Raw genomic sequence first — 27,908 nt, 5'->3', positions numbered from 1 at the left:
ATCGGCATAATGTAAGTACGTATGTTCCAAATAAATCAAGTTGTAGATTTATTTTGTTAAATTTTTGCTGAATTAAATTGACTACATCATTTATTTCAATCTTATATTTGGCTGAATTAAGGAAACTATATCATTTAAATAAAAGTTGTATCATTGAAGCATGTGACTTCTTCACAATTTGATAAGTACAATTGAATAGCGTAAATTACGTGATTCATTTCACTCATTGTTAAATACACATTTTATTTAATTAAATGCAGATTATATCATTCTAACACAAAACTATATAGTTGAAGAATGTATCATAAGAATATGTTCAAAACAAACTGTATGCTTTAAGAACATATTAACAATTATGATTTCTCTTTTCACGAAATGTTATTAGAACCATTTTTTTTTTTTTTTGTGAGGGCTCACATATAGGTAAGACCTGAAGCATTTTGCTAGCAGTATTACTCATTTAACGCAATGAACTACATCAAAAGTGAAAAGAAAAAATATACACAAATTCAAAGAGACAAGTTCAAAGAGCTACTGGAATTTGAGCTCCAGAAAACACCCAAGCCTGAATCGACATGTGTATCTTCGAGACATGGTGTTAACCGTGTTATAGCTCCATCATTAACGTGTTGACGAGGTTGGAGGAGACGACAGATTTTTTTTTTTTTCGACAGTCGAAGAGACTTAAGATACAGGAAAAGGAAGCATCAGAGCAAGGAGTGCAGTCATCATACGATGTCGTTTAGCCTTTTCCACTAGGCTAAGTGGATGGACTTCACGAAGGATAGGCATAATCGGGCTGACCCGTGGGTCTCCATTTGGATCAGCTATATAGCCTGGACGAGCACAGCCCGAGAGTGGCTAGACGTCCTCCTCGTGAAGTTGCCGACGACGCGACAACAGAAGCTTCCCTCCATCGCAGATCCTCCCTGTCAGATTGTCCATCCGCCACAAAGGATCCGTTATCTCTCCTCGTTTCTTCGCCTGCATTTGCTTGTTTTCCTTGCTCGGCCACAGTACAACCACGCCCAAGAAGAAGAAGAAGAGGTCGGCGAGGAAGAAGATGACCCGGAAGCGAATCTTGGTCGTTGGTGGCACTGGCTACTTGGGCCAGCACCTCCTGCAGGCTTTTTCCGAGGTTCCAGATTCTCCCTACGACGTCGCGTTCACGTACCGCTTCAGTCTCCCTCGGGCTTTGCGCGATGCCTTTCCTCGTTCTCTGGCATTTCTTGTTGATTTGCAATCTGGAGCAGGACTCGATGCCGTTTCGCAAGCGTTCGGTCAGGTTTTGTTACTGGCATTACTTTCAATTTTTGTTCACTCTGAAGCATTTTTGTTCATGTTGCTCGCTTGTCTTGTTTGCTCACCAAATGTTTTGAGTCGAGCTCGCTATGGGAATGGAAAAAAGCTTTGCTCTAGTCGTTCTGAGGACTGACAACATGGGTTACGAATCTACGAGAGGGAACGTGCTGAATTGAACTTAAGTTGTATGCCTCAAACTTTGGCTTTGGAAATCTGATTCTTTGTTGCAAAGAAGAACACTTTGCTTCGATTATCTGATGCTGGACAACGACTGTTCTTGATGATAACTGAGTTGCAATGTGTTGAAGCTTAGTCAGGCAACAAATTCGTATGCGACTTTGCATCTGAGCCCATTTGCATTGTAGTTTTTTTTTTTCTCACACCTCCGGCTGCCTGATGCTCCAGATTCAGTTTCTTTGTTTCCTTACATAATTGCTGCACGTTTCTTCTTTTTATTTGGGATGTTTCTACGACTAGGGCAGTGATTTTATAAAAATTGTGCCACTAGTTTTGGAGGATGATCTTTCCATTGATGCCTGATAATCATGATGATTTAGATCTTTCTTGATCGTGTCGCATTCTATTAGTTTCGCTCTTGAGAGCCGACATGTAACAAAACATGATCTGGTTCCATTCGCGCTGAAGAGAAGTACCATGTCTGAATGGCAGCCTGATGTGGTCGTTAACTGTGCTGCACTCTCTGTACCTCGTGCCTGCGAAGCAGACCCAGCTGCCGCTATGTCTATTAATGTGCCTTCTACTCTTTTAGAATGGTTATCGACCTTTAAGGAGGCTAACACTCTTCTTATTCATCTATCAACTGATCAAGGTAAACTACTTAGTCTCAAGTCTCTTCTTATTTCAGTGTTCATTCTCAACTTAGACTATTGGCGACTGGTTATCCCTTAAAGTAACAGAACTTCTGTTATGGAGATCATTTTAGCAAACATGCACGTTTGTGGGGTTCAGCTTATATTGAATGTCCTCTACTCGTCAAATCTTGCCGAAACTGATTTCCTCATATTTGATGCATTTGAATTCAGTATATGAAGGGGTGAAATCCTTCTACAAGGAAGAGGACGAAACTATTCCTGTGAATGTTTATGGAAATTCTAAAGTGGCAGCAGAGCAGTTCATCAGCATGAACTGGTCAAACTTTGCTATCTTGAGAAGCAGCATCATATTTGGCCCTCAGACTATTTCACCTGTTCCAAAGTCTCTTCCCATTCAGGTAAAAAGAGTGTATGGAAACTAGAGGCGATTGAACAACAGATTGAGTGATATTAGATTATTCCTTCCACATGTGCACACTCATATCTCTCTTTCATATATAATCTTGATGAATTCCTGTACCTCAGGGATGCTTTTTTTTTTCTTTCCTTTTGGCCACGTGAGATACAAAATAGAGGTATAAGATCTTTCTAAAGGAGGGCACCTCTGTATGATACGTCAAATGTTCAAGCATGCATACTAGAAAATCTAATAGGAGCAACAGCCAGGCAGTGAGTGCTATAAAGGGCATAATCAGAGGTCAAGAAACGGATTTTTCAGTGTCTTAACTGGCGCCCGCCCATAATTGTGATGCAGTGGATTGATAGCGTCCTCTCTAGAGGAGATAAAGCAGAGTTCTTCCATGATGAGTTTCGCTGTCCAGTGTATGTCAAGGATGTTGTAACTATCATACAAGCTCTGACAAGTAGGTGGATATCAGGTAACAAATTTCTAGTGCTTGCAGTGACCATTTTTTATCTGTCATGCTGGGTAATGTTGGTAACTTTTAGATCATTGTTAGTCAAATTAAACATTAGATCATACATGGAGATGTTAATAAAAGTTTCATATCCTTATGATTTAGAAAAGGGTGGCTTTTATTTGTCAGTTGCTTCACTTAACTCTGCATTGAGCAATATTCACACACTTATTGGGGAATTGAAATAGATAAGTCATCTGCATTTTGTCCAAGGAACTGAGAATGTTGTGGTGACTGTTATCACAAATTAGTTATGTTCTGTCCATTTCTGTGGTTACTACAATAATTGATGATTGGTCCAGATGGGGAGCGCATGCAATTGCTACTAAATGTTGGGGGACCTGACAGAGTCTCTCGTGCTCAAATGGCGGAGACTGTGGCGCATATTAGAGGATACAGCACCTCTTTAATCACTCTAGTGTCTGCTTCATCAGTATGTCTATCAACAAAACTCTTTTCCTATTTATTTTTGTGTTTACTTCTCCTCCAATAACCCATCTGGCGGTTGGTGATGACTCCAATTTGCTGTTCTGTCCTTGATGGTTGTGCTTAACTTTATCCTATCTAGTTATTCCGTCAGTTATTATTGTCATTCAGATGAGAGTAGCGAAGCACTAATATTCATCTTGCACTCCGTGCCCGAGATTCTTTAAATCTTAACTATAGATGGCCTGTTTCTTTGAATTACCGACTTTTCTGATAGTCGATATGCGTGATTTTCAACAGGTTGACCGTGGTGTGAGATCCCCAGCTGACATCTCCATGGATATCACTAGAGTGGTTCAGACGCTAAGAATTTCTCCTACTCCATTTAAAGAAGGTGTCAGATTGACACTTGAAGCTGAAGGCAGTGCTTGATGCTCTTTGATGCTAAAAATGTCGCTTCTATTTGTTCCATTTGTCTTTTTTTTTTTTTGGTTAAATGGGCTTTATAAGCGGTTCTTGATGATCACCAGCCTCTGAAGAGCCTAGGATCCATTGAGCATAAGTTCTGCTAGGTTTTAATGGCTGGAAGTTCCCATGTATTGTTTCATTCTTATGCGGGTGTTGTGTAACGACAATCATGGAATGATTTCACATATTTCGAATAAAAATTCGTTGTTCACTTGTTCAGCAGCGATGTCTAGTTTCTAGACGATGATGAATTTTTATTTGTACCACATCCTACATTTTGATGCCGGAGGTAATTAGTAACCTGAGGTGGGCAGATCAAAGTTGCGATTTTGATGCTTTAGAGGCCTTGGGTGACACATGATGACAAAAAAAGAAGCCTTGCAAGTTACAGCTAGTCATCTCGAGGTTCTTCTTATGAGCTCTTTGTCAAGTGAAGCAAGAGAAATCTCTCACTAAGAAGAGACGGAAGAGACGTCTCACTTGACTTCATTGAACTGTTTTTTGCTTGGAGACCAACAGCGGAGCATCAAAACCCTCAACTTTTGGATTTCATCGTTGATCAGCTCTCTCCTATTTTCCCTCCAATGATTCAGCTGCCTGTAGATTCAACCATATGTGGTGTACCTTTGAAATCGAGATGAAACTTTGCGCAAACAAAATAGTGAACATGTCTAAGCGAAAAAAAAAAAAAAAAAGGATTGTTGACTATCAACATTACTTCCAATAGGAGTCTACATTTAGGCTCCACGTCAGCATATACTCTCGGTCGGGTATAAAATTCGTCGCGGCAGTGTCGGCTATTCGCATAATTTTTTGGAACTACCAATGTACTATAATTATGATGCATACAACAATCAATTGGTTTTCTCAATTAAATTGAATCAGAACTTGTAGATTGATATCATTTTCAAGATAGAAGGGTCAACGTATTTGGGGATCTCTCCTGGTAAATTTACGCCATTTGCAAATGTTGTGAAATGAAAAAATGAAAACCCTCTACGTTATTGGGCCGGCAGTGGAGGCCCATGAACATGTCGCTCGGCAGGATACGGTGGAAAGACCAAAGAGCTCTCGCTTTCACTCGCTAAGCCCGCAGATTACCACCACCGTCGAGTTCTTCTCCGACTCAGCAACAGACACAAGCAGACCGAAGAAGCTCAACGTTCTCCGATTTCTCAGGTAATTTTGACCAATTTCTCTTCTTCGACTCTCAGATCTTCGATTTCAACCGTCCTTTGGAATGTGGCCTTAGCTACTGATTAGTGAGCGATCCGTTACAGTGGAAGAATTGATTCATTGAGAGACTTAGGTTTTGTGTCTATGTGTTACTCGGCTAATTTGGTTTCCGTTTCGATTGAATCGTTGGTGAGTTAAAGCAGAGAGAAGAAGAAGCTTAAGAGGTGGACAATGGGTGGTGGAGCAGATCATGGGCACGGGCACGGGCACGGACACGGGGAGGTCCACGGCGACTTCAGGACCAAGGTATGGAGCATGACCGGAGGGCCTTATTGCAGGCCCAAGCACTGGAAGCGCAATACCGCCATCGCTATGTTCGGCGTCTTCCTCGTCTGCATCCCCATCGCCATGACGTCCGCCAAGCTCGAGGTCGTCCTCCATTCCATACGAATTGTTTGGATACGTTTTTTTGGTTGTTCATTTTTGAGCTGCTTATTTGTCATTGTTGTCTGTTTCTTCGTCTGGAGAGAGATTCATCGTGTTTCGTGCTGGGAAGAGTGTTCTGAATTTGGGTTCTGGTGCTTTGGCACTAATTTGCGGACGAGTGGACATCGGTCGGTGCAAGATTAATTGGAAGTGCTCTTGTGACGATTTTTAGGCAAGACGAAATGCACTAGTAATCTATCAGTGGAAGGGCGGTTATTGCAAGTGTGAAATGTGAAATTAGTGTCCTCATTTTCTTTTAGTTTCCTGGATTTGAAGTGTATGTGAGATCTGTGAGATCTTAAGCGGTGACTTTCTTCATGTTTGGAAGGGAGCAATGTCGCAGAAAGGTGCTTTCTATGCTTGTGAGTGGGAGTGCTGCAGAAGTTAAACACTAGTTCTGTCTTTGAAGTCTAAGTCCCTCACATATCACTAAAGTCCCACTTAGCCATAATCATTAGTCCCAGATAGACACTCATAATTATACTTGTGTCGATCTTAAACGGTCTTAAGCCAACTTGTGGGCTAGTCCTTATCAAAGAACTAGAGGAACATTGCGGTCAAATAGCAGTCTTAGAATCAAGGGTCGAGACCAGAATTTGATGACCAAAATTGTTGCTAGTTAAGATTTTTTGGTCAAGCGGTTAGAGGAGATACTGCACCTTGCTATGCAACCATCCAGGGAAGATAAACACTAACACTTGTGATATTAAAGTACTGCAATTATTAACATGCTGCCTACTATAACAAAGGCAAGCTGAGCCTGAGAGTTTTCCAGAGCTGTTTTTTGTTGGAATGTTGCTGTCTTGATTAACTGGAAGCAAACAAACAGATCGGTTGCCTAAATACACTTTCATGCCATGTAATCAGAAAGGAAGTGTTGTCGAAATGCAACTTTACGGAAATGGGGTGCAATGCTAAAGTGTGTCCAAGGATGCCATCCCTGAAAGTGAAAAGGCTTTGATTATGTTCAGACTGATGGGAGATGGGAAAGCTCGTACCAACAAAAAACTAATAGGAATGGATAATTTCTTTGCTTTCTCAATAGGATGTGTTTGAGAATCCTCTTCTCATTATCTTTTTATTGTTCTTCTGAGATGTTCACTGCTCGTAGTTCCTGCCTGTACACAATTTTTGTGATTAAACTCAAGGTACATATGCCTGTGAGTCGTTGTTGTGCATGCTCATTGGAGCCAATGAGCTCAAGAATTTTCTACTGTCCGATTTCCAACTACCAGTTGACAGAATTCTGCTTTTGTGCAGCAACGGCCTCATCCCCCCGTTCGCCCCATTCCTTCGCAGCTCTGGTGCAAGAACTTTGGTGATAAGGAGTACTGAAGAAGTCTGCAATGGCAAATAACCGAAGTGCTAAGTCCCGCAGCAGATTGAAGTGGCTTGTGCCTACTCTTTTTTTTTGGATTTGAGACATCCAGTTGAGATTTTGGATCATACGTGTCTGAACTGATGACAGGTTGCCTCCCTTTTTTTTTTCTTTTTTTTTGGTTGTTGTCATTCAGCATCCAATAAGCAGTGGATGATAATCCGATTTGCTTCAATATAAGGCACGTCCGAAGCTACTCGTTCCAGCTGAACAACTAGAATCGTTCCTTCTAAGCTTTTACCCCGTTCAATGTTCTAAAGCAGTGACAGCAATTGAGATGACAAAAACAGCATTTCATGATGAAAAGTATTGTCTTTCGAAATTTGTCGAATGCATTTCAAAGTTCGCGATGGTGGTTCATCAACTCTACTTGGCGCGATCGGATAGATCGTTGCCGGGGGCTTTGGATCCACAATACGAGTTTTCGCAGATGGAATATGCCTTATTTGGCATCAGGACCTTTTTAATTCTTAAGGGGGTTTCATTAAAAGTTAGAATCGGATTATATGAGGGACCCCACGAGGAGCACATGGTGAGCAGCAGTGAAACTTCGTTCCCCGTGAAAACAAGACGATTGGCAACACATGACTGGGGACCAATTAGTTTGAAGACGCTTGGGCCGAAGCTTCGTTCATCCCACAAGCGGGATCAGAAGAAACTTCCTTCTTTATTTTCCACCAAAGAGAAGATTTTTTCCTTCTTTTCTGAGATCCCTTTTTGTCTATTTTATAGTATTTGAACTAAGCTTTTTTTTTTTTTCCGGTTTATTTATTTTCGATGTGATTAGAAATAGATCATGTAATGACCTTAGTGCAAAAGCTCCTCTAGATCGAATACGAGAGATGCCGTAGAATTTATTTGCTATTAAATTATGATACGATGGATCACGCCTCCTTTCCTTTTTTTAAATCTGACAAGTATGAACCTTGCAGTTAGAGATATCTAACCAAATATGTAGGACTAGTCCATGGACTACTTTATCTTCTAGGTCCTTGCAATGAAAATTTGGGAAGTTTAGCATGTAGAGTTCGTGCAAGAGCACGAATTTTCCGAATCGATAACTGAACTGACCCGAAACTTCGTATATTGTCGATTATCAGTTTGAATATTAAAAAAAATTATATCCTGTGCAATGTTTTCTCCGCACGTTGTACCCTTTCTCTGACCAAGCAATGGAAACCCACTCGCGGCAGAAGAAAAGAGGGGCATGGTGGCTTCAAACAGGAACAAGAGGCTGCTCTGGCTCAATCGAAAGGAGAAGGTGCTGCTGCATCATGCATGTATTCTCTGTTCTTCGTTTTGCACTTTCGGTCTCGTTCAGAGACAAAAACAGAGGGACCCTGCGTCTGGTCTGGCTTCTTTTTTCTTTTCGAGCCTGACACTGACAGGCTGACATAATTCAAACCGATGGATCCAATTATCGACGAATTAAAGAATTTAAAAAGATTAAATCCTTCGTAATTATTCGTCATTTTTCTCAGCTTTGTAAGTATTTTATGCATTTTGGCGTGGAGAGAAAGGTAACCAAAAGTAGTCAGAATTCACATGACGTGACCGTTTCGTCCGATCTCTCGCAGTCCACGCAGCACTCCCCCGGTTGCAGAGGCGGACGCTCAAACCTCCCTCTCCTTCCCTTCCGCTTCACTTTCAGTACAAAATCTCGAGATCCAAGGAGCTCTCTCTCTCTCTCTCTCTCTCTCTCTCTCTATAGCATTTGAGAATAAGAATCCATAGATTCGCTTGCGTCGTCTCTGCCATCGCACTTCGCTCTTCAGAGGTCGACCTTCCGATATCTCTCTCGCGCCTTCTCCGTTAAGTTAGAGGTAAATCCACGTCCTCTTCGACGCTTGAGAGCGCGGAGTGACGGATTTGCGTATGAGCTTGGAGTTCTTGCGGCTGAGCTTTCATTTGATGTGATGTGCTGGAGTCCTAGTGGCGAATTGTATGTAGGCTTCGAAATTTTGTGGTGAACTAGCGTTTTGATTGACACGTTGGATCTGGAGTCTTGTTCTGGAATTGGGTTCGGGGAATCGCGGTAAAGTCATTATCTGGATGACGGCATTCTAGGGATGGCACTTTGCATTTGGAAACCGGTTCCAGCCCAATGCACTTGCTGATCTAGAGCTCATTCACATTGTTTGAATGCTTTTCTCGATTTAATTCATCAATGGGGATTTAATGCACATCTAAGTTTTGGTATTTCACGTCATTTGATGGCAGAAAGAGATCTCAGATAGAATGGCCGCGAGGAAGCCTGGTTTAATTGCTTTGTTTGATGTCGATGGAACTCTCACAGCTCCAAGAAAGGTGCTAGTTCCTTCTTTGGCCATCTCTCTCTCTCTCTCTCAAGTACTAGCTGTGGCTATGCAGTTTGATTCACTATTCTTACTGAGCATGTCAATATTGCCGTTGTGTTTCCAGAGTGGAATAAAGCTGGGTTCATTAATGTCAAAATCACCTCTATCTTGTTCTTATATTTCAGGTGGTTACGCCTAAGATGTTTGAGTTTATGCGGGAACTCCGAAAGGTACATGACTCAGTTGACTAGCTACTTCCGCAGGAAACTTCCTGTTTGTTTTCCTACTTGAAGGAAATGCCTCACAAGCTCTTCTTGTGCTTGCCTTGGCGACACATTTAAATGCAGGTTGTCACAGTTGGGGTTGTTGGGGGATCTGACCTATCCAAGATAACGGAACAGCTTGGAAACACAGGTTGGTTACACATGGAAATGCATAGCTGTCACATATTTCTCTTAGACAATACATCTGATTCATTTCACTAGACAGGCCTTCCGTTCATCTTTGTTACTAATTAAATAGTGAATTGAATTAAGTTGCTTTGGTTAAGGTCTTTGAAGTGTAGATAACTCATCTTCGGATTCATCATTGAAATACATAAATAAGTGCTATAATTCTGGCTAGATTCTGTGATACTATTAAGATCTTTCACACTGAACTATCACAGATCTGAATCATCGTTTTCATCCTTAAAATGCTGAATGGTTTTAAGCTCCATCTAGCTTGAGATTTTTTTAGTATGATATAGGCTTAAAATAGGAAGGAAAAAAACCACAATCTTGGATAGGCATTTAGTTGATTTTATGAGAAAAGTGAGCTTCAATCAGGTGACATACAGCACCTAATATGTGAGGATAAGGTCTATGCATTGCAAACAGTATCTCCTGACGAGTAAGATCCATTGCAGACGGAGTTATCTGTTATTCAAACCTTCTTGTGCTTTGAATTTCATGGTTTCACTTTATAACCTTGTGTCCTGAAATTGCAGACATGGTCACATCTCTCAACTTTTACATGAAAAACCAGTTATGAACTCTTAGGGAGAATCTTCATAGTTTATTCACTTGATCTCTACTGTCATGTCAATTATACAGTTATCAATGACTATGATTATGTGTTCTCGGAGAATGGCCTTGTGGCACACAAAGATGGGAAACTTATTGATGTGCAGGTATGTGATTGCTTTTAACCACTCCAGCAAACTGAAAAGCGTAGCTCCACATTCTATCAATATGGATAATATATTAAGGAGTTAGAGATAATGAAAAGTGGATTAGGAGTTGTATAATTCCAATTTCACCATCTGGTATCTACTTTTCTACTCAATGTCACTGTTAACAATTGGTATTGCAATTTGAATTTATTCATGATTGATTTCTTTACCTTAACTGTACTGCCTTGACAAGTTCCATGATTTTCCTTTCTCCAGAGCTTGAAATCATTTCTAGGGGAAGAGAAGCTCAAGGTAAGACTGTTCTTTTTGCTTTACATTTTCTGCATGAAGGTTAAAGTGATTTAAGCGCGAGATTATTAGTGGAAGTCAATTCTGGATGCCTATATCATTTACAAGATTAGGTGGAACAGAACAACCGCACGATAACAAATGCTATTAACTTGTTTGAAAATTGTCTTGCAGGAGTTCATTAATTTTACTCTTCACTACATTGCTGACTTGGATATCCCCATAAAAAGGTGAGCCTTCTTACCAGTTCTTCATCAATATTAAGATCAAAGTCCAACAGAACTCTCATACTGCAATGCTTTCTCAGGGGAACATTTATCGAATTCCGAAATGGGATGATTAATGTCTCCCCAATTGGGAGGAACTGTAGCCAAGAAGAAAGGGAAGAATTTGAAAGGTACGACAAGGTGAGACATTCTAACTCTGTTTCAGTATTGGATATTCTGATAATGCAAAACAATGTGCGATCTCTCATGCAGTAATGTTTCAGGTTCATAACATACGTCCAAAAATGGTGTCTGTCCTGCGTGAAAAGTTTGCCCACCTTAATCTGACATTTTCAATTGGAGGACAAATAAGTTTTGATGTAAGTAATATATCACTTGTTGATTATTTTGGATGGATTTCAAACTTGTTAATGGTGAACAAGACAAAGAAACTCTATTAAATCTGTGTAGAATAAATAATGCTTGTGTCAGGTTTTCCCTCAAGGTTGGGATAAGACATACTGCTTGAGATACCTTGGTGACTTCTCAGAAATCCACTTCTTTGGTGACAAAACTTACAAGGTACGTTTTATAATTTCGTCTTAAGGAAAATGTCAACATTTACCCTCTCAGTTTGCTGATTAATATCTAATGTAGCACTGTCCCACTGAAATCTTACATGCTTGGCAGTGTTAAGACTAAATAGGACTAAGCTTTTTGATGATTTATGCCTACAAGAGTACTATTGCCGCATGCAATGAGCTAGTGTTTCTTGGTCCTTAAAGCAATCAATGTCCTTGGAACTATAGAGGTGTGAAGGGATGCTTGATGACAACTTTGGTTGAGTGATTGCAGAAACTCTTTTAGCTAATACTGAGGGTATGATAACTAGAAATATCAATCACAATGCTTTGCTTAGACCTAATATTTGTCCGCTTGAAGTGCTTTTGGTGCTATTCATGAGTGCTTAATTCATGGATTGCATATTCTCCGTGCGATCTTCATGGCCATGGTTCTGGTTCGGGACTTGAAGCCATTGAACATTTCAACTGGTCATTCCATCTCTATTCCCTCTAGACCATCTTAAGTGGGGGAATTTGTCAGTAGGACATGGACAATTGATTCACATTTTCGGCTTCATCAGAATAAGCGTGGTATCAAAGTGTATAAATAAAGGTCAGAAACAACGGTCCTTCAAAAGTGCCTAGCTCTTGAATCACAAGGAGATATAAGTTCTCGTATACTTAAAGCTGAGAAAGAAGACTTCATGCGAAATAGCTCGAAGTGTTTTCATAGACTTAATGTGAAATGGCTCTGTGTTCTAATTCTTTACATTTTACTTGTCCAATGATTTTACTTATGTATACAATGAAAGCATAAGTTTATATTATCCTGCAATAAAATTGTTTCCTTCACTTGAGCAGGGGGGGAACGACCATGAGATATACCAGTCTGAGCGAACTGTGGGTCATACAGGTCAGCTTTGTGTGATCATGGGAAAATTGACACCTGAATTTCCTTGAGTTTTCATGCAGCAGGATGTAGATGGATGGTTCTAAACTTCTTATACCCAGATTCATTAACCCAGAGCGTCCCAAAAAATTCTGAAATTTACGAGGGTTAACTCTGCAGAATAGTGAGAGATTTTTACATGCAGGAAACACGTGATCATGCCGCCATTTTGGTTTAAGCATACAGCGGGGATTAGTTTCATTCCTTAAAATGGCTGTTGTCAATATGTCGCTTAAGCCCTTTTAAATGTCAAATTCCTTTTCATAATACACACATCCATCCATCTATCTATTTATTTATTCGCAAAATCCTGTTGCTTAGACAGTTTTCCATTTTCTTTGGCAGTCACTAGTCCTGATGATACAGTGGAGCAGTGCAAGGCCCTCTTCCTAGCCGAACCTTGAGCTCAGCGTCCTCTTAACAGTTTTCTGATGTTGCAATATCCATTTGTACTCCGATTCATCCATATGAGGATAAATGTGTAACTTAAACCAATGTATAAGGGAACTTGAAATTCTAATGTATGACTCATTTCTTTTGGCAATGGCTCAAATCACAGATTGTTCCATTTCATGTATCAGTCCATTAATTTCTCAACATCACAGTTCCTCAAATTAATCATGTATCAATTGCATATGCTGACAATAACAGGTGACTTTGAACGTACTACAGAATTATATGAGTATCGAATCTTTCTCCCTAACTATTTAAGAGCAGTTTTCTCACTCAAACACCTTCCTCATCATTTGCTATCATCATCCTGAACAACAAAGAGGTAAAAGCAAAACCCACAAGATCATCAGTCTATGTAAAGTCTATTTTAAGGCATTAAGATCAAGGGAGAGAGGCCACAGAGATGTTTAGAAACGGTTTACACATACCTTAGTGATGATTACAAAACCTCAAGGTTTAATCATGCATTTGGCATAAGAAGTCGGAGTTCATAACGTTGTTGTATGTTTTGAACCAAAACTAAGACAGAATGCATAAAAAAAAAAAAAAGACTTGAATCACTTGCCCCTCTATGGACCTGAGAGCAAAAGAACTTAGCGAATGTCAAAACACTATAATAGGTTTCCTGTGATGAACTCACCAGGTGCGAATCAAATACGCTATTCTCTCTCTCTCTCTCTCTCTCTCTCTCTCTCTCTCTCTCTCTCTCTCATAAAAAATTCACTGCATAACTGCCGCCAGTACCATGTTTGTGTGATTTCCAGATGACCAAATCCTCTCTTAGAGAGCTTGACTCCGGTAAGGAAAAATTGGTTTCGCTATCTGCTAGATCAACTGAAGATAGAGCGATGAAGAAGCACCCAAGGAATGGTAGAGTCAGGACACCTGCTGGAAACAGCAGCATCGCATTGCTCGGTTTGTACAATTGTCTCCCAAATTGTAAAGTCACGTCTTGAATCTCCTACACTCATTGGAAGTTGTGTGCCCGCTTTGCTGATGTAAGAGTATTAGAGAGAAGCATTGCTATGGTCATCGGACCAACCCCTCCCGGAACAGGAGTGATGGCTGATGCAACTTTACAAGCCTCCTCATAGTGGACATCTCCGACCAGCTTGTAACCCCGAGAGCTTTTGGAATCCTGTTAAAAGCACCAAAAACACGGTCACGAACAGTAAAAGTATAATGGTATGTGGTAGGTGATTTCCATATCACCCCTCTTCCAGTATGATGACTAAGGTGCTAAATTCATCGTAATAAGAATCACCCCATGCTGTTTAACAGCTGCTTCTACCATCTTAGCTATCTGTGTAGATTGACCAAGCCAACAACAGTTTCTCAGGCTAACTGTCATTGCACAATTGACAAGACATGGGCCACAGAGCTTGTATTTGTAAAGTGTGACAGCTTTCAAGTTACCTCAACTGGGTTGATTCCAACATCAATAATCACTGCACCAGGTTTGATCCACGTTCCTCTCACCATGTTCGCTTGCCCAACAGCTGCAATTATGATATCTGCCTCTCTTGTGATCTCCTCAGGATTTTGTGTCCTTGAATGGACAATACTGATAGTTGCATCTTCCCTCTAAAAAAACACCGACATATCATAGCAGATGACGAAAGATAAATTGCAAGGAAGGCGACATAGCTCAACAAGATAGAAGTATACTTGAAGTAGCAAAGCAGCAGGCATCCCGACAATATTGCTCCGGCCGATAATGACAGCTCTCTTTCCCTTAATGCCAATACCATATCTATGCAATAGCTCTATGCAGCCTTTAGGAGTGCAGGGCACAAACAAGGGCTCTCTACCCCTCATAGCAAGTCGACCAATGTTCAATGGGTGAAATCCGTCCACATCTTTCTCGATAGTTACTGCATTTAGGATACTCTGTTCATTCATATGCTGGCAGAAGAACAATTTAGTTGTTAATATTTTAAACAGAACAAGAAGATGCCATTTAATTCGTATGCAGGCAGATAGGGCCAAGGGGCTCTATTCCACAGAGTCCAATGACCGCCTCATATGAAGTTGGTTTTCAACGAGATTAATTGTGAAGTATAAAAGATCAAATCCAAGTACAAAGGTCGCCATAAGTCCTACATGATCAAAATTCACCTTTTTATTGAATCCTCCTGTCATGAGATTAAAGATTGAACCCAAGAAACTCAATCCGAGAAGTCTACATCAATTGGGGAAAGAATGCATAAAGAATTAGAATTTAGATACATACTGAAGGCAGAGGTAACTGAACAAGAATGCCGTGAACGGAAGGATCATCATTGAATCCTGAGATAAACTCGAGCACATCTTCTTCTTTTGAATCTTCGGGCAAATGCACTTCAAGGGAGTTAATTCCCACAGATTCACAAGCCTTTTTCTTGTTGCGTACATATGTAGCAGAATCCTTCCTGTCGCCGACAAGAATCACTGCTAACCCTGGTACAACCCTAATCGCCTCCTTCATTCTAGATACTTCAGATGAGATCTCGTCTCTGATTTGCTTTGCAACATATTTTCCATCAATCACTTTGGCACAAGCTTCAATCGCCACTGAAGTTTCACAAGCACACTTAACCAATCAACTTCAAATAATCAAGACACGCTTCAAATATGCATCTTCCACATGCATAAAAAACCCCTCCAAAAGACCTCAAATTGCGGTCCATAACGATGCACAGACCAGAAGCATGAAACAGAAAGCAAACACAGTTTACATCCTCAGGGAAACAAATTTAAATCTACATGTATGCAGTATGCACGGAAAGGAAAATTCTTCCCTTCATTCGATCCAAGAGACATCACGCTCCATTTCGTGTCTTTCTTCTTTCTGTGACTTAAATTCCACAACGCATGAGAACTTTCATTATGAAATGTTCGAACTTTCATTATGAAATGTTCGAACTTTCTTCTTCTCATTCCAGTCGAAAACCACCGCAACACCTTAGACGCTGCTAAACAAGCTTCTTTACCGATTCCATTTCTCAGAAACCCATCACCAAAACGAATCCTAAAATTCGCAGCTTCACGAGCACCCGAGGAAAGCCTAATTGATCTCAAGCTAAACACCCATCGCACATCAAAGAGAGGGCGCGAAAGAAGAAAGGATGGAAATGGCGACGAACCAGAAGGTGGTGGTGAAGTCGGAGTAGAAGCGCCAACGGTGAAGGCCCTGAAAGAGAGAGGGACCTTCGAGGCACACGAATGGCGAGGCAGCGACAATCTTCGGAGCAAAACGACGGCATCCTTGCGCAGGCTCATGGGGAAGAAGCGAGACGTAGTCGAAGTCGAGCACTCGCTGAACACCATCGAAGCCATTCTCGGAATTGAACTACGTCGTTGTCTATCGCCCGCGAGACTTGGCTCTGCTTCGCAGCTTGAAAATTTTCGAGCTAAAGAAGGTTAGGAAGACACCGTCGTCGTGATGCCGTTGAAATGGCCGGAGGAGAGAGGGTTTGCAGACTTGCAAGTGTTCTGCAAGTGCCGAAGGACTGTGCTGGGTTTTTGGGTTTCTTCATGAAAAAGAATATATATAAAAAAAAAAGCGTACTTTTGAAAATAGTAAAAAAAAATAAAAAAAAAGTGGACAAAAAAAATAATAAAAAAAGTTTTCTTTTACCTATTTGTGATTATTAATTTGTGTGCGTAGTAACTTTGGATTTCGACCAAAAAAATAAAATAAAATACTTTGGACATAGTAAAATATTAAACATATTAAGATATAGCAATTGATGTAACTAGTTAATAGCTTTCATATTTAGTCATACTCTACGTATGGTTAGATTTTTTTTTTTTATGTCATATCTCTAATTCTCTAACTTTTGCTCTGCTTCTTTACAAAACATGGGAGTCGAACTCCGCACCTATGATACTAGCGTTCTCATCCCTTAATTCCTTTATCAATATGGTTGCATGCCTATTAGCATGGTTAGGAATTTACTTGGGTAAAAAACGAAAACTTTTATTTGAAGGCAACTGAATAATAAAAATACGAAATAACTTAAACACAACTGAAATTAAAAACTTAAACTAGAGCATGGTAATTTCTCATCAGTTATTACTATGAACTATAGTCAAAGATTTGAACCACGAAACAATTCCATACAAACGCAAAAGTTTGCATTTCATCTATGTCGGGATAAAGTAATATCAATAGAATAGAAGGTGTAAGGCGACATAAGATGGGAATCTCGTCCAATTTGATCAGGCCACAAGAATATTTTTACAGCCCCGAAGGCACATGAGTAAAACACAAGCGATACCTCTCCAATGGATTGTTATTAAACCCATCGCCAAATAAAAAACAATAACTTGTATTGCTTTAAAAAATAAATTATTAAAAAATATTTTTACCATTCTTGAAAATGTTTGGAAGTAATCATTTTTAAGAAAATATTTTTCAAATAATTTATTTTCCACAAAACAAACGAGGTCTTAAAGAAAGTGATTTCCTCCTTATTAGAAATTAAAGTCTGTCTTACCCCAATTTAAGCTCGTTATTTTCAATTTATGGAAAACATGTTTCCTAGATCAATTAACCTTTGGACATTCAAACATTGAAAAATCGAAAAATAATTTTTAGAAAATAGCTTTCCTCCAAATGAATGGACATTGTTCGTCGGGGATGACCAATCTCATTGCCATTTGCTTCAGAGACACAACGATGTACCTACTTCTCGGTTCAAAATTAAAGTCAGCTTTCTCAAGAAATCATCAGCTAATTGTTCATCTTCCTTGACAACAAACAAAGAAGCGAGTGAATCAATAACTGCCTGCGTGAAAGGATTACAAGCTCTCTGTTTCCTTCCCCGTGCAAATCCAGGGTCGCCTTCAAGTCACAAGACAAAAGCAGCTGTGATGAAGGCGATTGTAGAGAACGTCTAGCAAAATTTTTGGAATCAATGAATGATTGCGGCATCAAATGGTCCAGTCCAAGACTCCGTATAACCCTGTACAATTTAAACCAATGCGGTTTGCTTTACATTTATTCGGTCCTCCGTCCCCCGTTCTGTCGGCTTGGCCTGTACTAGTACATTCCTATATGGTTATCGTTCCTTCACTGGCTTCATTCTCATCCGATGAATCTGAGGGCTGAGGTTTGGGTCGGCTCATGATTCGAGAAAATCCATAACCCAGTGAACTTCCACTGGCTTCACATAGCTGCAAATACAACAGTGAATGTTTTCATCATTAGCCGACAAAGTTCTGTCATGCACTTGCTGAGACTACATATGTATCTGAAGATGGAGAAAGTATGAAGTACCTCGGTAAGCTCGGACAAATGGCGGGACCTGAATTCGTTTATTGTTGCTGCTATCTCTGTCGTCGGCAGTTTAGCCTAACGTTAAACAACGAAAGGTAAGGAAATGAGAGAAACACGACAAGCAAAATCAAGTCTTTCAGCAATTTTTTTTTTCTCAATGTTGTAAAAGGAGGGTTAATGCCACCAAGCAAACCCAAGTCCTAAAATTAGGCTGGAATCGGCAGGTGCTGCAGCCTAAAATGCATTACTAGTAGGCCATTCCAATTGATATGATCATACGAGGTCCTAGAGGTTCTACTTCCCAATTTGTTATGAGATAGATAGGCATCATGCGATCAATGGGATAGCATTCTTATCAACAAATAATTATTTTTAAGGCACAGCTGAACCTGAGCTAGAAAACGTAGAGGCATGCAGCAGACGTCTCTTACTTATTTCAGATTTCCCGTGAACGATGTGAATGTCTAGTGTTGCTTTACGTTAGTTAGGAACAAACACAGCATAACAAACACAGCATATGAAACCAGCTGATATTATTTTGGTTGCATTGAGTATAGTTGCAAAAGCTGTTTTTTGGCCAAGATAGTCTATAGAAGCTTAAATCACTATTCTGCTGCCAAGTACTATTGGATTGGGACTTGGGAGGTCCAGGATCAGATAAAAGCAGCTTCATGCCCCTTGCAAATTACCATAACATAGTACCAGGCCCCCGACAGGAGTGAATTCAACCTTCAGAAACAGTTTGTTAGGCAATATCGTTGCAATTACCTGTGCGAGAACAGCAGCAGCCAATTGTAGACTGGGTTCCAGGGTCTCTGGAACAACCTGCAAGTTTTTGGGGGCATAGATGTCAATCAGCAAAAAATTTGAAGTCACAGGCGCTAGGGTAATGGAAGACTGAATAACTATCAGAGCAAACCATCAATCTGATTGATCTTACAATCGGACTAACATATAAATAAGAAAACAAAAGGGGGGAACAATTAAGTAGATGGATATTAACTGCCGTAGCCCCCGCTTTCTCCAAATTGATGCCATGATCCACATCGTGAGCACGGACAAAAGTTTTTACGTTGGGGAAGTACTTGCTCAGAGCCCAAACAGTCCTATAATTTGCACCAGGAGTGTCCAAGGTAATTGCTGCAGCGCATGCTCTTTCGGCCCCAACTTTATGAAGGACCTAAGGAACCAAGTATAGCTTGTAAGGATAAACACATACAAAGTTGACCACACTTCTAGCAATGTCGCTTATCACCTCTCGGCTGCCTGCATCTCCAAAGAACACAGGAAGGTCCAGGGCACGACCAATCGCTACTCTGTCGCTGTAATCATAATTATGTCGATGTTGACAAGTTCAGTTAATAACACATGTATTACTAGACCAAAAAGGTATTATGACCATAAACAACTTGGTTTCTCAATTCTTGCACATGGAGAACTCTGAAGCTGCATAATGCTGAAAAGTGAACTGAACATATAAATCAGTCAAAGTATGAGGAGTCGTCGATTTCTTTACCTCCTTACATCAAGTGCAACAAATGGGATTAGTCTTTCTGAAAGAAGCTGCGCAATGATCTGGGAGCAATGTAAACAGTTATGTACATATGAACATTGACAATTTCCAAATGAGTGGACTTCTTTCCAATTTTAAACTGCAATACCTGGCCAACGCGTCCAAATCCACAAAGGATGATGTGATCTTGCAAATCATCCGTCTGTTATGATCATGCCAAAGAAAATGTGGATTTGTTAGTATGAATTACTCTAATGATGAAAATGTAATTTAAGTTTATATAAGCGGCTATGAATATAGCATACTGATCCATCATTTGCAATCTAGCAAAACTGAGATTACTAAATGATTCATCTCGTTTCTGTGCTTTTCTGACTCAGTCCATGTCTATGATATCACCAGACGAGGACATGGAATCTACTTTAAACTCCCTGAGGATCTAGGTCAGTAAATTAGTCATGTCGAACTATTATAGCTTGCTCCTCATGCAAGAAGATCGGTTTTATCTTCAACACCTAGACTCGCACATCCAGAGCAAGGACACTCCATTCTCCAAGTATATACCATATCAATCATTTTCTCAGTGGCTGGGACTGCTAAACCTAGACCCAGGATCGAACAAGGACAGCTAAACTTCCCCCAGATCTCTCATAACCAAGATTTTATCATTATAACCTTTCAACTATGGTGCTCAAACCCCCAGGACCTATAGGCCTCTTTGTCGTCAACTGAGAATGAGTTATTGCAGACAGACAGTAGAAATGGCCGCGCTACGTTACTACACTGTCTACATAAGTAATAAACACTGAAACTAAAGCACATTACCTCACTCTCAACAGGTAATAGACTTCGGACATCATGCTGCTCAAAACGAGAGGCAAGTAATTGGCCTCCAGCAGCTAGCCATGGAGTAATGGCCATTGAAATTCCCACCAAAAGAAACAACAGAGATGACATCTGAGGAGACATAATTGCCTGGACAAAATTCAGAGTTAAAGCACTGATAAATGTTGGAAACATTAAAACCAACTCTAATGTCTAAAAAGCAACATGAAAGCATGAAAATGCCAACTGTTAACCTCTAAAGTTTCCAAAAACACAGGATGGCAATTCAGCAAAATTTTCTTGTCCAATAATCAATGCCAGGAATACGGGTCAAAAGTTACCGACTTAAAAGAAGTCAAACCTGATTAACCGCTTCACCAAAAGCCACAAATGCGAACTCCCCACCAGGAGCAAGAAGAAGGCCCACTCTTACTGCAGAGATTATCGAGATCCCAAAAAGCCGGCCAACCAACGTAACCAAAATAGTCTTGCCGACGATTAGGAGTGCCAGTGCCCCTGTTATTACTGGAAAGTTTGAAACTAGAAGCTTTGGATCGATTGACATTCCAACCTGGACACCCACCAAATGGTCATCATTACAAGCAAGTTCCAGTCATATCTGATGGTCCACTAGAATTAAATATCCCCCTCGAAGAGCAAAGCAACTTTTCTCTCATCACTTCTCTAGTTCAGATGTTACATGATTTCAAGAAGCAATCACAAAGAGAAGAAAGACAACATGAATGAGCAATTAGCTTTTCAAGTAAGGAGAATTTAATTGATTATCACTTCAACTTAAGGCATCAACTATTTTGTAGCAACAGAGATGAGGTTCATATGTAAATGGAAAAGAGAAAAGACAAATGACAGAAAAATTACCGTCATGAAGAAAAGGCCTAACAGAAGGCCACGATATGGAGCGATATCTGATTCAACCTGGAGAGAAAATTCAGTTTCTGCAAGTAACAAGCCTGCTAAAAAGGCACCCAACGCCATGGAAAGACCAGCCTGTTGCAATATTTATTGGCAAAGAATTACTACTGCAATGTACAAGCTCCAGAACTGTTTTAAGTATCATGTGAACAATTATAGTTGCACTGAATGTGGAAAGAGACAATACTCTGGCTGTAAGAAGACTAGTTCCCAAAATAACAAAGAGGGTGTTGGCTGAAAATATCTCTGCATTTTGATTTTCCGCAATTTGCTTATAGATTGGTCGCAGAAGCTGCAGAAATAGAATGAAACTAAGTCTGAGCAAAAGTCAACAGTTGCAAAAAGCAGCAGCACACACGAACACTCCGAACACACGGGCGCGCAGGCCAATAATAGCTTGTTCTCTTTCTGCTAGTTGTACATGAAAATATTTACATGCACTTAAAAGAGACAAATCATACAAACAATAAAAAAAACCCCACATGCCTGAACTACAAATGTGACTAGAAGTCTAGAACAATTAAGCATGACACCGTTTGAACCAGAACTCAAGCATCATTCACCAAGATAAATCAAATAGTTCAGATTCCTCAGTACACAGTATTAAGCAAACAATATCTCTGGTGTACTATCTCAGTCTGAGCATCCAGCATAACTATTAATATGAGCTTGATCATCATGCACCAAAATCCTTGTAATTGACAATGTCATTATCACAGAACGCCAGCAGCTATGGATGCGAATATAAATACAAGATGACAGCTGAAGTGATTAAAAAAGCTACAAGCACTTGAATGAAATATTCTACAATTAATCAAAGTTCGATGTTTACCCACTCAGACTGCCCTTGTTCCCTAAGCAGATAATACGCATTTTACCAGGGGTCCAACATTTAATTAGTCAAATATCATTCAATTGATTCATCTGAAGATTTAAGAGAACTTACCAGGCGTCCACCAGCAATAATAGCAGTGATGGCAACGATAGCCTTAACTGCAGCTAGACCCAGGGCCTCGGCAATGGCTTGGACGCCAACCTAAATTTGGCATGACAACATGACTCTTAGTGACTAAGAATGACTAGAAATGCCGGTGAAACTAAATACTGGTCAAGTTTAAAATTAGTTCTGGAAGAGGTTTATGACTTGCATTATGCAATTAAGGAAAACCAAAGATGAGGAACATGGGAAAAAATAGAACAATTTACCCCTCCTTTGGATGAATTTGGTGAGATAAGAGGTATGAGTATGAGCAATACCACCACAGCCAAATCCTGGAAGCAAATGAAAGACCAATGTCAAGAATTAACTCATAAAGGTAATGGCATTCAAGGACCAAAAAAGGAAATAGCAAGAAGTTAACAATGGATCAGTTTCTGTATTTAACTGTATCCAGGCATTTTAATGTTTAAATAGGATACCTTGAAATATGTATGGTATTTTTATTGAGTGCAAGACCTCTAAAGGCACTGGCCATGAATGTTCTTGGAGTATTTCCTCATTACAAGCCAACATAGTTCCATTGAACTTGTAAGGTAACTTATGGATTTTATCAGTGCATCTCAAACTAAACATAACACTAGAAAAATGTCACCATATCATGGCACCTAAGGAAGACACAGGTACAAGGAAAACTTGTCAATCTAGTTAGATGCATACAGAAACACAATCTACGTTGCATGATATGCCCATCTTCGTCTTAAGACAATTCTCCCTGCAGAATCTATATCATCACAGTTATTGAAAGGTGTGACAGAGATGATGGAGAAAGCCTTAGGTTCTAAATCTAGTGGAGAAAAATCTATCAAGAAAATAGCAAACCTGGAAAAGTAGGACGGAGAATGTTGCACGTCCATGACGTGATGTGCTCTCACCTCGTTCCTGCAGGACCTGTGTATAATTCCCATGCAAATATCCATCAAGAGGACATCACATATTAACCTCTTCTTGTGTTTGAAGTTGGAATGAATAGAGGTCGAGTTCTATAAAATTGTTCTCCCAACAAGAAGGCAGATGGTGCCAGTACTTTTATTCCAAAACATCATCTCACTAGTTCAATGCAGATTATCACAGAAGACGGAAGATTCAAGAATCCATACAAGCTCACTATTTAAGTTTCCTCAGAAGATAATGACCTGAGGTCACATAGGTAATCCCAGGAAACTGAATACACCGATTTATTTTGCGGCTTGCTTATTCTTATATGTTATGAAGGGCTAGGTACCTGCAGAACGACGGCTGTGGAAGATAAAGCCAGGCCATTCCCAATGACGATAGCAGCAGGACCAGCCTGCCCACAGACATAATGAGCAACCAAGCCAACAGCCACAGCTGTAGCTAAAACCTGTGATCATCAGGTGCATTTGCATGTAGGATTAGAAAACTATAGATCCAATGGCACAAGACAAGGCCAGCAAATTCAAAAAGGACAGAACAATATGAGGTCTCCAATCACCTGAGCAGTTCCTAATCCGAAGACATACTTCTTCATAGAACTAAGTCTTTCAACAGAAAGCTGAAAATGCAGATCAAAGCTTAGATGCAAAAAAAAAAAATAATAATAATAAAATAGAAAAATCAAACAGCAATCATCACTTTCACCTCAAGGCCAATGTTGAATAACAAGAAAACCACTCCAAATTCTGCAATTGCCTTTGTCCCATGTACATGCCGGATAATAGAGAGTCCATAAGGTCCAATCAGAATACCAGCAGCCAAGTACCCCAGGACAGGACTGCCTAAACACGACAGAAGACCAACAGGCAGCATACACACATGATTGTGAGATTTTGCACATGAAATGGGGAACTTAAGAAGTAATAAACAAAACGGGGAACTACTAGAAACGTGGAACGATGTTGATACACAGTAAAATATTTGCATATGGAGTTAGCTTGTGAAGCACATTTATATCACTAGAAACTTTAGTGCAGCTCTATCTACAATATAATGTACTAATTTGATTGAACCAGCAAATAAAGATGATTGCCAACAAGGAAATCGAAAGCTTAGAAAAAAGGGCCTGACATTTTGAAGAAATAGCACATTCAAACACTTCTAGACAAACAGAAGACAACAACTTATAACATTTTAAAACATACAAACAAGCACACATCATTTGTTGTACTGTACCAATATAAAGCTTGCTTGAGAAAAGGGAAGGAAAAATTGATGGAGTTGTTACCTCCAGGTATCTTTTGGAAAGCAGGAACAAAAATAACACTTGCTAGAAGCAACCACAACATATCAAAGAGAGAAGCTTCCTCCTCATTTACCTGAAAGTTGAGCACATGATCATAAGTTCACAAACTGTTAACTTAGGAAGGAAAAAATAAACTAATGAAGTATATATACACTTAATGCAAAACCTCTTGCTGAGGAAGCATGGCCATTAGCTTTTTAACTCTTTTAGGAATTTTCCTCAATTGGCGGACCAGAGGTTTGGCATTAGAGGAAACTTCTTCTATACTGGTAGTAATGATTTGCGATTGTTGAAGCATTTGATCAGCTCTCTCAGCACGTCGGGCTATAATAGTGGCCCTGTACAAATACAGCATCTAGATAATGAGATGCAAAAATTGATATGTCCGAATTGTGATTGAATTATCTAGAGACAAAATCGTAGGAACTTCTCGGAAGAAGTTACAAAATATAAAAGCAAATTCTTGAGCTGTATCATCCTAACAATCTAGATCCAACATGAAAGGACCACTTCAAACAATGTACCATCACTTTCAAAACGCAGTCTCTAGCGGTCTCTTAAATCTCAACTACCAGATGACATAAAGAGCGAAAATTGTAAAGAAGTTTGCCAAGGATGAGAATTAAAAAATTTAATTGATGAGATGAGTCAAGAAGTAACACTAATGCATACCCTGCCCCAAAAAGCATTAGCCCCAGTACCAGCTTGGGCCATTGCTCCCTTACAGTCTGCAAGAGTCCCCGGAAAACTGATGCTGGTGTCAATTCAGTCCCATCTACAGCAAAAGAGAAGAACGATGCAGAAAAGAAACGAGAAGATTTCTTCAATAGTGCCTTTGGAGCTCCTAAGGGAGAGCTCTCCCTCAAGTCTTGTGCATCTTGCTTCTTTGCTTGAACTGGAACCTTTGATTTGTCTGCATCTACTTCAGCTTCTCTTGCAGAATCTAATACTAGCTTACCATTTTCTTGATCATCCAAATCCTCAGCCTCTTCATATATCTCAATTCTATCAGACTGCCGATCCTGTAAATGCGCACCAGCTAAGCGATCACCACCAGCAATGACATCTCTCTCACGTTCAGAACTAACAGTGCTACCCATAATGATGTCCTCTTCGTCAAGCATCTTCTCATCGGTTATTTTTCCACCAGTCATCTCTGGAATATCAACATAAGTACTAGATATAGACTTCTCTGCCCTTTTTAAAGCAATCTCAGCATCATTTACACATTGTGTAGCTTCAAGCTCAAAAGCAACAGCTTGCTCTGCTAAAAGCATTATGTTCGCCACATCCTCCTCTGCCTTAAAAGCATCCATTTGAGCTTTCTCTGCAGCCTCATGCAGTCTGTCCACTTCCTTCTGCAGTTCTTCCTTATTGTTTTGCAGCCGCTTCAGCTCTGCCTCGCAAATGGCTAAATTTGCCTGACATTCTTTTACGTCTTCTTGAGCAACCAATAATGCTTCTTCCTCTTCATTGGAGATTTTGTCAACATCACTTGCAGGACCAAGAGTACTCGTCTCTTCTTTTGGAAGTTCTACTGATTCCAATGCCACCCGCAACCTTGCTTCAGCCAATGAGAGAGCCATGGTTGCCTTTTGAACAGCCTCTTTCGCAATACATTCTTCATTTACGGCATCTTGTACAGTATTCACCGTACTATTGACATTGTCCCAGGCTTTCTGCGCTTCATCCTTCAAAGCTATGGCAGTTTCTGAGATCCGCTGAGCCTTTTCTTCAAATATAGTGCTGTTAATCCTTGCAACCTCCAATTCTTTCAATGCCTTCTGCAACAAGTCCCTCAGTTCCTCAAGACTAGGTGGCTCCCTATCATCCTTTTCTTCTCTTCCTCCTTCTTCTCTCGAATCAGCAGTATCCGAAACATCAATTAGTTCTGAGCTTTCAGTACTCTCTATGAACTCGACATTTCGGCCATTTCCATTAACACATGCCAAGGAATCATTATTCTGACATTGCAACCTAAGCCTTCTAGACGACTTGAAAACATTATCAACCTTAAAAACAGGGAACCTGCTAACATGTGGACTAGACAGATAGTTGTCCAACTCGGGTTTATATCCCCCCGCCAAATTATAACAGCCATTGCGAACAACTATTTTTTTCACACTCCTGTTAGCGCACATCGGTCTGTAGATATTCACATTCTTAAACTGACTAAAACCAAAACTTCTATACCTAAACCTCGGATTAGGATTAGCAAGTTCCATAGCCTTGTGACCCGCGCCTTCTCCACTGGTAAGAGCATTCGACTGCCGCAGACTACATCCGACATCCATCTTTCCCAGGTCCTTCAGCAACAACACTCTTCACATAACAGCAGGCAAACACGAGCAAGCTCAGCAGCTCATTTCACACCCTCTCATTGCCTTCCATCAAACACCTGGACAAGCAACTAAATCGCAAGAAACAAATCACTGGAAAAGCACTGCAACCAGGTCCTAAAGCTAAAAAGGTCAGGATACGTTCATTTCGATCGTATATGCGCATGCTTGCACACGTAAGCACACAGTTCATCGATACGCATGCACATCTCCAAAAATTTCATGCAACAATCCCAATCGAATCAACCGAAACCAAAACAATCCATAAACAGTCATTTCGCAAATTCAACGCGGACAAGCACAGCAACAGCCCGATGCTTGTATTTCCAATCAGAAAACGGAGAAGAGAACGGACGAACCGATAGGCAGGAGCTACAGAGAGGTTCCACGTCGGAGGTCAAAGCGATAAAATCAATGGCGGAGCCGCCGCAGGGGAATGCGTCGCCGGAGAACGACACGAGTGGCGACGAATTGAAACGTGATCCCTCAGATTCCTCTTCTTCTTCTTCTTCTTCTTCTACTTCCGTTCGCGCGAGAGAGAGAGTCCCACAAGGAGTGATTTTGACGCACGTGAAGATAGTTGACGCCCCTCTCTCTCTCTCTCTCTGAAGTTGGGTGTGTTTGAGGAGAGGGAAAGTGGGAGGAGAGAAAATCCCAGGAGACGAGAAAATGGTTGAAGAGAAGAGAAATTAAATTCACGTGAATTTTCGTCTGATACGCAAAATGGAGGGAATATCCTTTTTCCCTCTTCCGTTTTTTTCCAATTTTTCGGAGGAGCAGATACTTAACAAAAGGCCGGTTTTCAGAATATCCCCTGATTGTTTATCTTCCGTCTCTGCATAATAATCTTTTCTTCCACCCAAACGGACAATAAAATTTGTATGAAATCATAATTTTTTCTATTGATTTTTGGTTATTG

General features: G+C 40.3%; 5 protein-coding genes across 11 annotated transcripts; 3 read left to right on the top strand and 2 right to left on the bottom strand.

Annotated features, from left to right (window-relative positions):
- The first annotated feature begins 815 nt into the window (after positions 1 to 815).
- On the top strand, positions 816 to 4,165 carry LOC115743193 (methionine adenosyltransferase 2 subunit beta). Of its 3 annotated transcripts, none has more exons than XM_048276564.1 (6): positions 816 to 1,285; positions 1,948 to 2,131; positions 2,346 to 2,533; positions 2,890 to 3,013; positions 3,355 to 3,485; positions 3,779 to 4,165. In XM_048276564.1, the coding sequence occupies exons 1-6, from the start codon at positions 1,064 to 1,066 to the stop codon at positions 3,908 to 3,910; spliced, it is 981 nt and encodes a 326-aa protein (XP_048132521.1). In that variant the 5' UTR covers positions 816 to 1,063; the 3' UTR covers positions 3,911 to 4,165. The 3 variants fall into 3 exon arrangements, with proteins under 3 accessions (XP_048132521.1, XP_030533752.1, XP_030533753.1); XM_030677892.2 differs by having other exon boundaries at positions 825 to 1,285; positions 1,972 to 2,131; XM_030677893.2 differs by having other exon boundaries at positions 1,071 to 1,280; positions 1,972 to 2,131.
- Positions 4,166 to 4,916: 751 nt separating this feature from the next.
- On the top strand, positions 4,917 to 7,219 carry LOC115743028. The gene is made up of 3 exons (XM_048276620.1): positions 4,917 to 5,125; positions 5,323 to 5,551; positions 6,869 to 7,219. The coding sequence occupies exons 1-3, from the start codon at positions 4,932 to 4,934 to the stop codon at positions 6,941 to 6,943; spliced, it is 498 nt and encodes a 165-aa protein (XP_048132577.1). The 5' UTR covers positions 4,917 to 4,931; the 3' UTR covers positions 6,944 to 7,219.
- Positions 7,220 to 8,585: 1,366 nt separating this feature from the next.
- LOC115743089 (phosphomannomutase) lies at positions 8,586 to 13,016 on the top strand. 4 transcript variants are annotated; one of them, XM_048275992.1, is made up of 13 exons: positions 8,586 to 8,763; positions 8,804 to 8,809; positions 9,207 to 9,293; positions 9,469 to 9,513; positions 9,631 to 9,697; positions 10,378 to 10,454; positions 10,713 to 10,748; positions 10,920 to 10,975; positions 11,053 to 11,152; positions 11,236 to 11,331; positions 11,444 to 11,533; positions 12,376 to 12,427; positions 12,809 to 13,016. In XM_048275992.1, the coding sequence occupies exons 3-13, from the start codon at positions 9,225 to 9,227 to the stop codon at positions 12,865 to 12,867; spliced, it is 747 nt and encodes a 248-aa protein (XP_048131949.1). In that variant the 5' UTR covers positions 8,586 to 8,763; positions 8,804 to 8,809; positions 9,207 to 9,224; the 3' UTR covers positions 12,868 to 13,016. The 4 variants fall into 4 exon arrangements, with proteins under 4 accessions (XP_048131949.1, XP_030533553.1, XP_048131948.1 ...); XM_030677693.2 differs by lacking the exon at positions 8,804 to 8,809; XM_048275991.1 differs by having other exon boundaries at positions 8,586 to 8,808.
- A 338-nt stretch (positions 13,017 to 13,354) lies between these two features.
- LOC115743088 (bifunctional protein FolD 4, chloroplastic) lies at positions 13,355 to 16,409 on the bottom strand. Of its 2 annotated transcripts, none has more exons than XM_030677691.2 (5): positions 16,042 to 16,409; positions 15,150 to 15,475; positions 14,585 to 14,821; positions 14,333 to 14,500; positions 13,355 to 14,054 (listed from the first exon to the last, which is right to left on the bottom strand). In XM_030677691.2, exons 1-5 carry the CDS (start codon positions 16,232 to 16,234, stop codon positions 13,884 to 13,886), a joined length of 1,095 nt encoding a protein of 364 aa, XP_030533551.1. In that variant the 5' UTR covers positions 16,235 to 16,409; the 3' UTR covers positions 13,355 to 13,883. The 2 variants fall into 2 exon arrangements, with proteins under 2 accessions (XP_030533551.1, XP_030533552.1); XM_030677692.2 differs by having other exon boundaries at positions 15,150 to 15,469.
- A 1,185-nt stretch (positions 16,410 to 17,594) lies between these two features.
- On the bottom strand, positions 17,595 to 27,648 carry LOC115743092 (K(+) efflux antiporter 2, chloroplastic). Its single transcript, XM_030677701.2, has 21 exons — positions 27,349 to 27,648; positions 25,323 to 27,048; positions 24,817 to 24,988; positions 24,633 to 24,723; positions 24,050 to 24,186; positions 23,904 to 23,963; positions 23,673 to 23,792; positions 23,270 to 23,338; positions 22,657 to 22,722; positions 22,397 to 22,486; positions 21,638 to 21,742; positions 21,397 to 21,525; positions 20,879 to 21,088; positions 20,518 to 20,667; positions 19,841 to 19,894; positions 19,696 to 19,754; positions 19,435 to 19,501; positions 19,183 to 19,359; positions 18,948 to 19,004; positions 18,180 to 18,254; positions 17,595 to 18,076 (listed from the first exon to the last, which is right to left on the bottom strand). The coding sequence occupies exons 2-21, from the start codon at positions 26,942 to 26,944 to the stop codon at positions 17,954 to 17,956; spliced, it is 3,633 nt and encodes a 1,210-aa protein (XP_030533561.1). The 5' UTR covers positions 26,945 to 27,048; positions 27,349 to 27,648; the 3' UTR covers positions 17,595 to 17,953.
- Between the last annotated feature and the right edge of the window lie 260 nt (positions 27,649 to 27,908).

The sequence above is a fragment of the Rhodamnia argentea genome, chromosome 3 (assembly GCF_020921035.1).
Source record: "Rhodamnia argentea isolate NSW1041297 chromosome 3, ASM2092103v1, whole genome shotgun sequence".
In the NCBI taxonomy this organism is placed as follows: Eukaryota; Viridiplantae; Streptophyta; class Magnoliopsida; order Myrtales; family Myrtaceae; genus Rhodamnia; species Rhodamnia argentea.
Note: the sequence above shows the minus strand (reverse complement) of the source record. Positions and strands in the feature narration are given on the sequence as shown.

Bases quoted from the DNA above. Each gene is read 5' to 3' on its own strand.
- LOC115743193 (XM_048276564.1), top strand. From the start codon at position 1,064: ATGACCCGGAAGCGAATCTTGGTCGTTGGTGGCACTGGCTACTTGGGC. The intron at 3,014-3,354 runs GTAACAAATTTC...TGATTGGTCCAG, and splicing joins GACAAGTAGGTGGATATCAG to ATGGGGAGCGCATGCAATTG. The intron at 3,486-3,778 runs GTATGTCTATCA...GATTTTCAACAG, and splicing joins CTCTAGTGTCTGCTTCATCA to GTTGACCGTGGTGTGAGATC.
- LOC115743089 (XM_030677693.2), top strand. From the start codon at position 9,225: ATGGCCGCGAGGAAGCCTGGTTTAATTGCTTTGTTTGATGTCGATGGA. The intron at 9,294-9,468 runs GTGCTAGTTCCT...CTTATATTTCAG, and splicing joins CTCTCACAGCTCCAAGAAAG to GTGGTTACGCCTAAGATGTT. The intron at 12,428-12,808 runs GTCAGCTTTGTG...TTTCTTTGGCAG, and splicing joins GCGAACTGTGGGTCATACAG to TCACTAGTCCTGATGATACA.
- LOC115743088 (XM_030677691.2), bottom strand. From the start codon at position 16,234: ATGGCTTCGATGGTGTTCAGCGAGTGCTCGACTTCGACTACGTCTCGC. The intron at 15,476-16,041 runs GTTCGTCGCCAT...GTGCTTGTGAAA, and splicing joins GACTTCACCACCACCTTCTG to CTTCAGTGGCGATTGAAGCT. The intron at 14,055-14,332 runs GTAACTTGAAAG...TGCTTTTAACAG, and splicing joins TTGGAATCAACCCAGTTGAG to GATTCCAAAAGCTCTCGGGG.
- LOC115743028 (XM_048276620.1), top strand. From the start codon at position 4,932: ATGAAAACCCTCTACGTTATTGGGCCGGCAGTGGAGGCCCATGAACAT. The intron at 5,126-5,322 runs GTAATTTTGACC...GGTGAGTTAAAG, and splicing joins AACGTTCTCCGATTTCTCAG to CAGAGAGAAGAAGAAGCTTA. The intron at 5,552-6,868 runs GTCGTCCTCCAT...GCTTTTGTGCAG, and splicing joins TGACGTCCGCCAAGCTCGAG to CAACGGCCTCATCCCCCCGT.
- LOC115743092 (XM_030677701.2), bottom strand. From the start codon at position 26,944: ATGGATGTCGGATGTAGTCTGCGGCAGTCGAATGCTCTTACCAGTGGA. The intron at 21,526-21,637 runs GTATTGTCTCTT...ATATTGCAACAG, and splicing joins CTAGTCTTCTTACAGCCAGA to GCTGGTCTTTCCATGGCGTT. The intron at 18,077-18,179 runs GTACTTCATACT...TTGTATTTGCAG, and splicing joins ATTTGTCCGAGCTTACCGAG to CTATGTGAAGCCAGTGGAAG.